The following is a 13918-nucleotide window of genomic DNA, read 5'->3' on the forward strand; positions in this document are numbered from 1 at the left end:
GGTCATTCACGAAATATTTTATTGAAGTATTTTTTGAAGGGACGAAAGTGCTTAATTAATGACTTTTGTACATATATGACTTTCCAAAAACAAAAAATCATGAACGTTTGTTATTGTGGCAGCTTCGAAGCTTGAAAATTCGAAAGTTTTAAAATAATTGATTAAAGTCTTATAGTGAAATTTTTCTTATTATGAATATGAATAATAACATTATTTCAAGTTAAATAATGCAATGAAAATATAGAAAAATGATACTTATCATTTACTGTAAAAACAACATTGTTTACTGTTATTTAACAATAAAGATGCATTGGCTTATGTCAAATATAAATTGAAATACTTTGGCATACGTCTGGCTATAATATATAAAATTTTGCATTATGAATCTTGAAACTTTCTCAGTTTCAACATGCAAATAAATGTTACAATTTTCTTACACTTGAACTCTAAAAATGAAGTTTCCATATATAAATAAAATTATTTAATATATTCACGTGACAAATAAGTTCAAGGAATGTAGTAAACTAAATCCTATACATAGATATCCCAAATTACTTGAAAAAAGTGAAAAAGTTACTAAAAGTGACTAAATAATAATCATGTACATTAATGATGAGACTAATGTTTTTTTTGAACAAAAAGGCACAAGAAATAATTAGAGGAAATTATTAAAATTCAGGATAAATTCATATGAATTCTAAACGATTCACGTTCAATTAAAAACAATTCACATAAATAGAACAAAAATAAAAAAAGCAAAAGAATTTGAATGAAATTGAATAAGGTTTTTAAAATAAATTTTTTTCCCATCGAATGGATTAAAATGTGATTTAACAGAATTATATAAAAACTCATATTAACATCGAAATGAATTCGAATGAATTGAAGAAAAATATATATTGCATCGAATTTAAAAAATTGAAAAGCCGAGAAAGATCCATTGAATTTAGTGGATTTCAAAGGAATAATAAATAATAGATAGTTCATCCGGAAATATTTTCAAAATGAGTTACATTTTATTAATGAGAAAAGGAATTTGATAATTTTAAGTAATTGTATATAAATTTTAATAAATTGCGTAATTCATATTGAATATAAAAAAAAGTGTATCTTGTCACTTTCTTGGAAATGACCCGATTTTTTTACTCAAGGACGGGTAATTAGTGTGGGCAAAGCGCTAATAATATTCTAGTCTTTTAAAGAAAGGATAATTAGTGCACAGGAAATGAATAATAATTACCTCGAAATTGGAGAGTGTGGTGACGATAGCAAGGTCAGCCAGGGTGAGGTTCTTACCAGCCACGTAATTCTCACCCTCCAGGAATTTGTCCAGGAATCCGAAAGCTGCACCAACTTTTTCGAACTTAGCTTGATCCTTTTGAGTATTTCCGAAAATTTGGGGGTACTATTTGTGAATGGAAATATTTGCGCATTAGTCAGAATAAACGTGATATTTAAAATTTATTATAACTTTGATGTAGTTATACAGGCCTGAGATTTAAAAAAAGTGGGCCATTCCACCGTTATTAACCTGGGTGGGGGGGGGGGTGAGTCATCAAAAAATAATATATATAATATTACAGAAAAATCATTATAGGCCAATAAAAATTTGCCTTTAATAATTTCCCTACAATTTTTTTCGCGATAATCGGAAGTTTATTATAGAAAATCATTATATAGAAAATGATTACAGGTAATCAACATTCTAATAAATAATAAAAAAGTATTGATTGGAATTATGTGCAAAGTATATAAAATATAAAGGAACGATTTATTTAAGGCAACTCATAACCTCATGTGCAAATATAAAAAAATAGCAAAGTCTGTAAATTTCTTGTTATCTTTAAAATCGCTCGACATTTGATTGAAATCCATTGATACTTTTGGAAATGTTTTTAAATCCATTAAAACCTTTGAAATCTGTTAACATCTGTAGAAAGTCTTTTGAAATGTTTTAACCTCTTTTAAATTCCTTTGAAATTTTTGAAATCCTTAAAGTAGTTAGAAATAACTGATAATCCCTTAAAATTAAATTAGGTGTCTTCTCTAAATTGGTTTAAAATCTTTGGAAACTCTGCCAAATTCTTTGACATCTCTTGAAATTTGTTTAATGTCTTGAAAATATTTTATGTCTTTTAAAATAACTTAAAATCCTAAAAATCCCTTTAATCTAAATTAGTCCTTCATATCCCTTAAAATCATTGAAATTCGTAGAAATACCAAAAATAAAATTTGCTTTCTTCCATACAATTTTATAGAAATATGTGGAAATCCCTTAAAATAATTGAAATCTTTAGAAATCGTAAAAATCCATTAAAATATGTAAAAAATTTTGAAATCCTTCAAATAGTAAAAAATTACTGATAATACCTTTATAATAAATTAAGTTCTTCTCGAAAGTTTTTTGAAATCTTTGGCAACCCTGCAAAATACTTTAACGTTCCTTGGAATTTTTAAATTCCTTAAAATTCGTTGTAATCTTTTAAAATAGCTTAAAATCTTTAAAATCATTTCAAAGTTTTGTAATTTTTTCATATCCCTTGAAATCGTTGAAATCCGTAAAAGATTATTCAAGTAAAATTTATTTCATTTCCTAAAAAGGTACTAACGTATGTTGAAATGGTTGAAATCCAATAAAATCATTGAAATTTTTTGAGATTCAATAATAAAATCCTTTAAATCTTGTGAAATTTCTTGAAATACCTTAAAATTCCTTGAAATTCTTGGAATCGCTTCAAAAATTCATGAAATTAAATTTAGTTTAATTTATTTGACATAATTGTCCAAAAGTCAGTTATAATCGAGGTTCAAATATTTGAAACTTCTACAAAATACTTTGAAATCCCTTGAAATTTTCGAAATCTTTGGAATCCGTTTAAATAGCTTAAAATTCGTTCAGATCCCTAGAAATTTTTAAGTAGGAGATTTGATAAAATCATTTAAAAATTGTGAAAATGCATGAAACATCTTAAAATCTCTTCAAATTTCATTTAAATTATACCCAAATATCACTAAAAATCAATTAAAATCGAGATTGAAACCTTTGGAAATCCTCTAAAAATTCTTTAAAATACCTTGCAATTTTAGGGCTTCTTTTGAAATAGCTTAAAATCTTTTTTCTCCTTTAAAATCCTTTAAATGTTTTTAATTAATTAAATATCCTATAAAATTTCTTGATTCTTGTGAAATTATCTAAAATCCCTTGAAATCTTTGAAAATAATACATAATTATTTTGAATTTCTTGCAAATTTTTAAATCAATAAATTCTTTGGAATCTTTATAAATATATAAATGCATAATCGTAAGGATAATTTAAAAATACTAAACAAGTTTCAAATCCATTGAATATATGTTCAGTATTAGTTAAGTAATGAATATAACTTGAAATGTTTAAAATCCCCCGAAATCTTTTCACTGTTAGGAGATTCAGGAAATACCTTAAAATTCCTTGAAATTAGATTTCATTTATTTCTACAATTTCTCTCGAAAACTCTTAAAATTGATCTTAAAATCTTTGGTAATTCTAAAAAATTTTTTGAAATCCCCGAACAATTTTGAAATTTCCTTAAATTCTTTGGGATTTGTTGTAATATCTCAAATCTTTCGATAAATCCTTTCATACAGTTGGAGATTCTATAAAATGCCTTAAATCTTACAACATTTTTTTAAATACCTTGAAATCTGTGGAAATACTACAAAAAACTTTGAAATTATTGAATAATAATAATAATAAAACAATAATACAAACCAATAAACGTAAATGAATCATTCGTATGTAGTTATTTCAATTCGGAGTTTCTGATAATGAATTTTCTAGAATTTCAACGAAAAATGTAAAAAAATGCATTATGGGAAAATCATTACAGACCTCTTAATATAATGAAATTCCTATAATATTTGTTCGTAGGTGTGTATAACGACCATGAGAGTTACTTATTTTCGCTTGAACAGTTTTCAGATTCTGGAAAAGCTGCTGAACAATAAAAAAAAATACAAATGAATCTCAGGCCTGTATAGTTACATACTTTCTTTCAAAGACAGATTAAAAATAATATTTACGTAATATTCTGCAAAAGCCTGGTAAAAAGTACCCATGTCGAAGAACAATCTTTGATTGACAACGGCACGTTTCTTAGGATCTTTGGGATAAAGAGAGTCATTCTTGCCATATTGGTCTGCCAAATATGTCATGATGGCTCGGCTGAAAAGCAATTAATAATATAATACATAATATTTTGTATTTTACAAGTACTGTCCTTTTTCTAAAAGAGCCTTGATTATTAAATATACTTTAACAAAATAAATTCTGTTAAATTCTATGAAAGTAAAATAATTTGCTTAAAATATGCAAGGAAAAATGCATACTTTATTTAACGATTTAATTATAAAAAATAATAACTAATTTTAAACTAATGTTCGTACCTCTCCCATAAGCAGAAGCCATTATCGCTCATGGTTGGAACAGTGTGTTGAGGATTCATCTGAATTATAAAGAAAATTGACAAAGTGTTAGTTTATTACTTCAATTATGGTTTCTGTGAAAACTGCAAAATTTGTGTCAATGCCGTTGCAAACTACCTAGATAATAACCCCAACACGAAGGACAGTTCAATTTGAAAAATTGGAATGATATTGCAAAAATGTCACATATAAAATTGTTCAATATTACCTTAACAAATTCGGGTTTTAGATGCTCGCCTTTCATCAGATCGCAAACTTTCAAGTTGAGGTCAACACCAATAGCAGCTGCAGCTAACCGAACAGCGCGGCATGGTCCGCTGCCGGAAACTTGATATAAATCAATCGTCATTATGATATCTGAAATTAAAAATAATTTTTTTTATTCTTATGTAAGTACGTTTTTTTTGTAATTATATTATGCCGACTACATACTAACTTATTTTAATAGTTAATTTTTGAAACATTATGACAAATGTTTGATACTGCATTTTAGAAATTGTCCAGTTTTGTAATTTTTTACAATGTTTAACTTTTTCATTTAAAATTCGTTTAACTATTTAAATTTTAATTTTGCAGGCTATACAATTTGGAATTTTTCAGTCTAAAATCATTGCCAAGCATTACTGGGACCTTATCCAGGAGCCCAATGCAATCTCATTGCAACTATTATTTGTACTCGGGAAGCAATAGTTTTTTTTTAATTATGTAAAAAGTTAGACTTAAATAATATAAAGTAGACGTCTAAAATTGTAAATAAGTTTAAAAACATTTGTGCTTTGAAGCTTTGACTTTGTTCGCCAAGTTTGAGTAAAATTGCACAATTACAAGTAATTGATCATCAAATTACAACTTTGTACTGGAACGGAAGTTTTTTCAGCGACCCTATGCCATTCGTCATATATTTATATAATTTCCACTACAAGAATTATACTAGAATGACTAAGCATTGTAAAATCTTCACTTTTTTCTGTTGACTATTCTAATGGGCTCAAGGTTAAAATAGAAAGGATTTGTAAAATATTGATTAAATCCCATTTTTAAATTGCCTAAATTGATTTATATTCTTAATATATTGACACTATATTGTAATTATTATTACAATCATATATTTAAATAATAATAAAATAAATATTCTAAACAGGAAAAATTGTGAATGCTGTATAATAATTATCTATTACGTCTTTTAATTAAAGGAATTCTATACTCTGAAAATGTGTCACAGTGCGGATAAGCTATACATAGTAGAAAAAATTACATGTAATTACTTTCTCATAGAGGCAAGTTTGTAATGTCCTAAATTTGTAAATATACTTTTTTGAAATATTTCGATGTAATTCAACCCCAGGAACTCGAAAATGTAATTTTAATAATTTCCATATGTGTGTGTGTGTGTTTGTAATTTTGTTCTATTTACCATATCTAGATCTATTATTAACTTGTTTAAATTTTGACGGAGGCTTTTAAGCATACTTCAGAAACAATAATTTAGGTTAAAGTTGTTTATTTAGCAGTAGTTATTTAGAGATTTAGTTTTTGTTTTTTCTTCAGGGAAAAGTTACGTTTCTTATTTAATCCTAATGATCAAGGCCTCATTTTATTGTTCGAAGGATTCTTTACAATTCTATTTGGGTGGGTTTTAATAACAAAATTAATTTAGAAATCATACAGTTATTATTTTTATAAACATCGAGTGCGTCACCCTTACCCCGAAATTTGGTGTATAACGAAATGAAGAACCTTCAAAATTAAAATTAATGGTGCAATAATGATAATAATAGGTTCCATTTCAATAAACATCACCCAAATAGAATTATAGAGAATCCTTCAAAGAATACAATGAGCGCTTGATCATTAGGATTAAGTAAAAGTGGTAACATTTCCCTGAAAAATAACGAAAACCCAACCTCTAAATAACTACTGCTAAATAAACAACTTTACCACTTGGTAATTGTTTTCTAAGTATAGGTAGAACCTTCCGTGAAGAGTTGTAGTAATTTATAATAGATCTGTTTTGATCGACTTTATCAATCATTTTACAGATTGGCGACTTTTGAGATCAAGTGTACATTTTTAAAAGAGTAATAATGTGTTGTTTCTTTGCGTTTAAAAATTTTAGAAAACAAATTTTACCATGCTTACGTGAAAAAACTTTTTTCATATTCGAAATAAAGCGATACTATATCTGATGTATCTGTTCATGTCTTCGAGACGCATCGACCGACTTATTGTGAAACCTTTTATGACCTACTAGTACCGATTTATGTAGTTCCAAAAAAATTCTTTATTCTTTTTATATGAGAAAAACATTGTCCCATGTTAGGAATACTACAGTAATATATCTGATATATTTGTGCGCGTCTTCAAGACGTGTCGAATTACCTATTTCAAAATATATTTTATATGTTGTTTATGAGGAAAACTTTTTTAAATATTATAAGGAATACAACAGGACTGCGTATGTTGTATTTGTTCGCGTTTTCGAGAACTATCGAGTGCGACCTAATGAACAACGTTTCATGATCTCTTATGATCTAGCAATATCTAATTCTAATTTTTCAAATTATATTGTTTATGTTGTTTATGCAAGAAAAATTGTATTTTATTTTGGGCATGTCATTGTTTATACTGCGTGTAATTTGATGCAATTGTTCGCGTCTTCGAGACATGTCCATTGACCTCTTGACGAACCTTAGATGCTATTCGATGCCAATAGCTACTTCCAAAATGAAAAAAAAGATCACATTGTTTATATAAGAATTTTTTTGTAAATTTAAAGTACTTGAATACTTGATAGATATTGAAAGTATCAAACTTCTTCTTTTGTTAAAAAAATTCTCCAATTTAATCAAATTTATTTGGGAAAGAAATGTGTTCATGAAATGACTGTGTATAATTTTTCTGCCTGAGTGAACAATTTGTTTAAAAGTTATCAAGTGTTTTCTAAATGAAACAGTATACGGCGTCTAATATCTTGTTATCCGCCTATCGAAAGTAAATTCTCATGTAATTGCATAAGCACGGGAAGTTTCCATACAATTGCATGTGAAGGTTGAAAACATATCTTGCGAAAGTAGCTAAAGTACTAGTCATCCTTTTGCAAATTATTGATAGCATTATTTTCCTAATTTAAAAATATCGATTTAAAATTACGTTGTATTTTTAAATTTATGTTTTTAATGGAAAAAGTTAGCGACAGCGTACTTTGTTAAACGATCGATATCCTAGAAAAGCGGTACAGTAGTCATGGCCATGCAAGGAAAGACAAGTAGTAATGGACAATCGATAATGTGTTGATGACCCTTAAAGATTGTTTGGAAATTAACATGCTTTTTGTTTACATTACAAATTATTACTTAGTTCTATTAAAAAAACAATTAAAATACGATTATTTCATAATGATAGACTTAATTATTGTACGTGCATGGAAAAATAAGTATTAAACCAAGAAAATAACATTATGAATACGCACGATACAATATTTTCTTGTTCTAAAAAAATATTTCTTGTCTTAAGAAAATTTACTAGATCGAAAAAACTTGATTTCTTTTCACCTACATTTTTTTAAGACAAGGGGAATTTTGTTGGATAAATATTCTATATCGTCCGTATTCTTACTGATATTTTATTGATTTAATTATAATTTTTTGCGTAGTATCAAATAATCAAGGTTTCAGGAAAGAATAGGGATTTGAATTTAGGTAAAGACTAAAATTCACTAAAGAAAACTCATCAAAAATATTTCCTGGAGTCTGGAATATAAACTCCTATAATAATTTCATAGATGGATAAATGGCAAGTATGTGTAACAGGTAAGACTTATATCACAAACTAGTTAGTCATTTACATCACGAGACTCCGCTCGATTTCTTACGAGCTTCACTCATTCTATCACCTCATATTACTCTTATAGTAAATTCATTCATAAAAAGTAGGTGTATCTACAATCTTCTCTCTATCCATTTTTGGAAAGGCTTAGAAATTTCGGAAAAATTAAAAAGAATAATTTTTGGTTTATATATATATGAATAATATCAATTAAAAATATATTATATCTCATTGTGTTATTATTATATTATTATAAATGGTAAATAAACAAAATATTTGCTAAAAAATTCAAATTTGATTTTTAACTTTTCTTTATTTTTACTATGAAATATGATGCAATTATTTTGGCCATACAAAAATTGCCCTACTTTTTAGGATGATTTTTAATTAAATAATTATCAAATCGTTAAATAGAAAATTACAAGGTTTTTTATTTTCCCAGCTAATCCTATTTACACAGTGAAAACAAATATAACTAACCTGAGAATTTAGACTATTCAGAGAATACTCTTCTAAGTGCGGTAGAAATTCAGACTAACCGAGTTTGAGTTGTCCGCTTCGTTATAAAGGCCGTCAGTGCCGTAACACATGGTTTTTCCATTTCATTTCAGTAGGCTCGGCTGTGACGCTTTGCTTTGCAACGTCATTTTGTCTCGAGTTTTATAAACTTCTCTTCATATAAAAGCGTTTCCTCTTTTTATATTATTTTTTTAGAAGCAAAAACGTTTCGTATACCGTAATATGTATTCAATAAAGCCAAATCTACCAAGAACCATTTTACAATTTTGTTCTCGAGGGTCAATACAATTGCACCATTGTGCATTATAAATTTTTATAATTTAATTAAAATGTTTAAGAACACCTTTATCACACGATAATTGCTGAATTGAATTTTATTTTAAAAAGGGGAGATTAATAAAAGATTTGTTTTATTATCAAAAACTTTTCATATTATATGGGTATCTCCTTGATATTGAACAAAAGTTCCCTTTAAGAGTAGCGTCTTTTCTTTAGAAATTTTTCTAGTTATTTTTGTATTTAAAATTTGTCTTAGCTAGTTTGAAAAATCGGTTTACCACTTCAGCACTTTCTTTTGATAAAAAAAAACTGTTAAAGATAATGCATTTTAAAAATTTAACTTAAAATTGTTTTATACTGTTTATAAAAGACTCTGTTATAAATGAACAATTGGACAGGAAAAAATTAGAGTCAGTAATTTATTTGCTTTATATTTTTATTTCTTTTTTTTAGTTGCTTTCTCTTAATAATTATATTTTTGGTTGAAAATGTTATTAATAGGTGTTAAAAACAGTTTTATTGACAATTCGTCATTTTGGGTTGAGAATTAAAGTATTTTGATAGAAAATTAACTTCTAGTTAAAAACTCATTTTTTGTGTTGAAAAATCGACTAAAATCTGGCTTTATTGAATACGTACATTTTTAAAAATTCGTTCTTATGATTTAAAAATTCATCTTTTTAGTTGAAAAATTGAGTTTTTTTTTAAATTTTCTTTTGTTGCAAATTAATATTTTCAACTGAAAAATTAACTTCTTTTTTTTGGAAAATTTATCTTTTTGAGTTGAAATTTCATCTATTTATTTCAAACTTCATGTATTTTGTTGAAAATTCAACTCTTTGGTTGAAAGGTCAACTATTTTATTGAAAATTTATCTCTTGATTTAAAATTCAGCTATTTGGTTTTAAATGCAGCTGCTGGCTTAAAAATTAAATTTATGTTGTTAAAAATTCATTTCTTTTGAATGAAAATTAACTTTTTTGTTGAAAATTTATCATTTTGGGTTTGAAAGTCAACTATTTTCTAAAAAAATTGACTTCTTAGTTAGAAACCTTAACTATTTGATTAGAAACAAACTTGTTTCTGATCATAGTTCAAGCTTTTTTGTTTAAAAATTCAACTATTCGGACAGAAAATTCGTCCTTTTAGATTGCATTTTTTTTTTGATTTTTTTAAAATGTGGCAGTTTTATCGAAAATTTAACTACAGTGAAACCCTTCAATAGCCCTCCGTTCTATAGCCCTTCAAAGAAATGACGTCGCGCCCCAGCTGTGCGGGGTCTGCGGTTGTCACTCGGGTGAGCATTCAGGCGTGAACAAACAAAAGCGGAGCGGGCTATAATAAGTTAGTTCCCACCCACCGTCAGTCCCAAATTCGGTGCTATAGAAGAGATTTACTGCATTTTATCAAAAAGTCATCTTTTTGTTCGAAAATTCAACTGTTTTATTGAAAATTCATCCTTCTTGATTTAAAATCTATCTTAAGGGCATGTGACACAGCCAAATACCTATATTATCGACCTCATTTTATCAGCTCACTGAATATTTTTTTGAACCTAAGAACTTTTTTTGTAAATGAAATATTGAGCTGAAACTTTGGAAAATGTATTAGAGTACAATAAAGTACGTTTAGGTATTGCCTTCTGGTAAGAACTTTACTGCAAATTATTTCATGTTTTTTCTGAACCTCAACATTTTTTGAACGTTCGAACTTTTTTTATACATAAAAGATCGGTCTCAAACTTTGAGAAATGCAAGAACCGAAAGAAAACTACGTTAAAGTACAAAGCTTAATAATAAAAGATATAAACAAATATATTTCAACAATCAATTCCAACGGCATCAGTCGGTAATTTTGTACACAAAAATACGAACCCCCTAGAGCCTCGTCTAGTGGCCGCCAGGTTTCGTATTTTCGTGTACAACGTTACCGGCTGATGCCGTTGGAATTGATTGTTGAAATATATTTGTTTACATCTTTTATTATTAAGCTTTGTACTTTAACTTAGTTTTCTTTCGGTTCTTGCATTTCACAAAGTTTAAGACCGATATTTTATGTATAAAAAAAGTTCGAACGTTCAAAAAATGTCGAAGTTCAAAAAAAAGATAAAATAATTTTCAGTGAAGTTCCTACCGAAATGCAGTACCTAAACGTACTTTATTGTACTCTAATACATTTCCCAAAGTTTCAGCTCGACATTTTATTTACAAAAAAAGTTCTTAGGTTCAAAAAAACATTCAGTGAACTGATAAAGTGAGGTCGGCAATATATGTATTTAGCTGTGTCACATGCCCTTAAGTGGTGGAAGTAATCTTTTTTGGTTGCAATAATCTGAAGATGAATTTTTTTCAGTAAATTCCAAATTAATTTTATAAACAATTTGATAACGTACAAGCAGGTTCCGGAGCTTTGTACGATATTATAATGCACTAACATTGCTTGGCCACTACTAGAACCCTCGTATATATAATATAATAAAATAATAGTATATTGTAAAATCTTGCTATGCACGATATCACGATTTTACGCTATTATAATACGATAATTACGACGTATAGTGCAGGAATTACAGTATATATTGCAATTCATGCGATATCGTTTTCTCCGTGTATCCGCTAATTTTTGCATATTACTTGCTATTTCCAAGCCGAGAATTAACAACTTTTTATAAGAAATATTTCCAAATTACTTAATTAATATTTTTAAACTATTAAAGATTAATAAAAATTTCTATTTATTTATTGCAGACTTCAAAATCTTCACCCTGATTCCCTCTTTCTCTCGTTTTTTACACTAAAATTCGAAGTCAATTAATAGAACCCAAAAAGAAAATTTAACTATTTTTGGTTAAAGCTCATCGTATTGATTAAAATATCTACTAGTATATCTTTTGAATGTGAATTTATCTTGCTTTATTCACAATTTTATTATTTGGTTGAAAATTTAATTATTTTATAAAAAATTTAACAATTTTGTCAAAATTCCTCTTTTTCTCTTGAAGTTTCAATAATTTTGTTATTACATTTTTTGTAAAAATTCATTTTTATCGTTTGAAAATTCAGCTGCTTGGTTAAAAGTTGAAATTCCTGGTTAAAAATGCATTTTTTACTGTTGAAAATGTGACTACTTTATTAGAAAATTCTTCGAATTTCTGTTTTTATTAACTTTTGTACATTTTTATTTCCTATAAACATAGTTTTTTCTTCTTTATTTCTACCTTAACATGCACAAGAGCTACTACTACGCATTAATCTAATACCTAATTTGATACGTATTCTGAGATCGACGCTCTTTATTTGTTTGTTTTATTTAGTTTATAGATTAAATCATAAGATTAATCAAGTATTCTGCCGATCAGTGCTTGCACAAATTTGTAATGAATTACAGGGTTATTTCTCTTCTTAATACAAATATAAAATACAAAATTCCTCTATTTGGGCAAAATAATCTTTTTTGTTGAAAATTAGTTTTTTTTCGATAAATTCAAATGTTTTTTCATTAAAAGTTTAACTACTTAAACTAACGTTTACCTACTTCGTTGAAAGTTCGTCTTTTCGGCAGAAAAATAATCTTCTTGCTTGAAAATTCATCATTTTTGTTGAAAAATTAGGAATTTAACCCGTTAACGCCGATAATGCCTCTTTGGGTACACAACTTTTTCTGCAATTATGTCTCATGCAATTCAAGGTATAAAAAATTGAGAGACACATAGTTTTGAAGCACAAGATCTCTTCTTTCCGACTCGATTTATAAAATCGAGTTTTCCGAATGGTTTCCATGTGCAATCTACTTGGAACCTCAATAACCGGTGGAATAAATGCCTAAGCTTTCAGAATACATGTTTCCGAGATCAATTTTTTATCTTAGTGTGTTCAAAATGGCTCGTTAATCACAACATTTTTTCGAAGACATTCATGGATTTTTTTCTCAAAAAGTATGATCATTTCGAGAAAGTGCAACAGCAGAAAAAATTCTTAGAATCACTCCAAGGATACGTGAGAATTTTTCCAGGAAGTTTTAAATTATTTTTTTGATTTTACAATTTGTCAATTTTTGAAAATTTTAAAAATTCTAAAAAAATTCAGGTGAATTCTCTGTTTGATTCTAATAACTTTTTATTCCTGATCATTTTTGATATTAGCTCATGGTTCCCAAGAAAAGTTATCAAAAATAACAAGTCGTTAGAATCGAACAAAAAATTCACCTGAATTTTTTTAGAATTTTTTAATTTTTCAAAAATTGAGAAATTGCAAAATTAAAAAAATAATGTAAAACTTTCTGGGGAAATTCTCACGTATTCCTTGAGTGATTCTAAAAACTTTTGATTCTTTTGGACTTTCTCCGAAACATCATACTTTTTGAGAAAAAAATTCATGAATGTCTTCGAAAAAATGTTGTCATTAACGAGCCATTTTGAACATACTAAGATAAAAAATTGATCTCGGAACCATGTATTCTGAAAGCTTAGGCATTTATTCCATCGGATATTGAGGTTTCAAGTAGATTGCACACTGAGAACCATTTGGAAAACTCGATTTTATAAAACAAAATTAGAAAAAATTGTGTTTTTTTTTGTTTAAACGATATTTGTCCATAATTAACAACATTTTATCACAGTTTCATGTCTACCATCGGAAAGAAGAGATCTTAAGCTTCAAAAATATATGTCTCAATTTTTTATACCTTGAATTGCAGGAGTTATGATTGCAGAAAGAGTGGTATACCCAAAGGGGCATTCTCAGCGTTAACGGGTTTTAAAGTGTTTAGATTCCCCTATTTTCGTGAAAAATCGTCTTACTTCTTCGTTTTCGACGATGTCCTTCAAATACACAA

General features: G+C 27.5%; 1 protein-coding gene across 1 annotated transcript in view; it reads right to left on the minus strand.

Moving 5' to 3' along the window:
• LOC117170827 overlaps positions 1-8885 on the minus strand; it is a 16905-nt gene extending 8020 nt beyond the window's left edge. The window contains exons 1-5 of the mRNA XM_033357870.1: positions 8768-8885; positions 4671-4819; positions 4424-4482; positions 4061-4202; positions 1241-1405 (exon numbers count right to left, since the gene is read on the minus strand). Of these exons, the coding sequence (XP_033213761.1) occupies positions 1241-1405; positions 4061-4202; positions 4424-4482; positions 4671-4811 (507 nt within the window). The 5' untranslated portion in view covers positions 4812-4819; positions 8768-8885. The remainder of the gene's footprint in view (positions 1-1240; positions 1406-4060; positions 4203-4423; positions 4483-4670; positions 4820-8767) is intronic.
• Between the last annotated feature and the right edge of the window lie 5033 nt (positions 8886-13918).

Source organism: Belonocnema kinseyi, chromosome 4, assembly GCF_010883055.1.
Source record: "Belonocnema kinseyi isolate 2016_QV_RU_SX_M_011 chromosome 4, B_treatae_v1, whole genome shotgun sequence".
NCBI lineage: Eukaryota > Metazoa > Arthropoda > Insecta > Hymenoptera > Cynipidae > Belonocnema > Belonocnema kinseyi.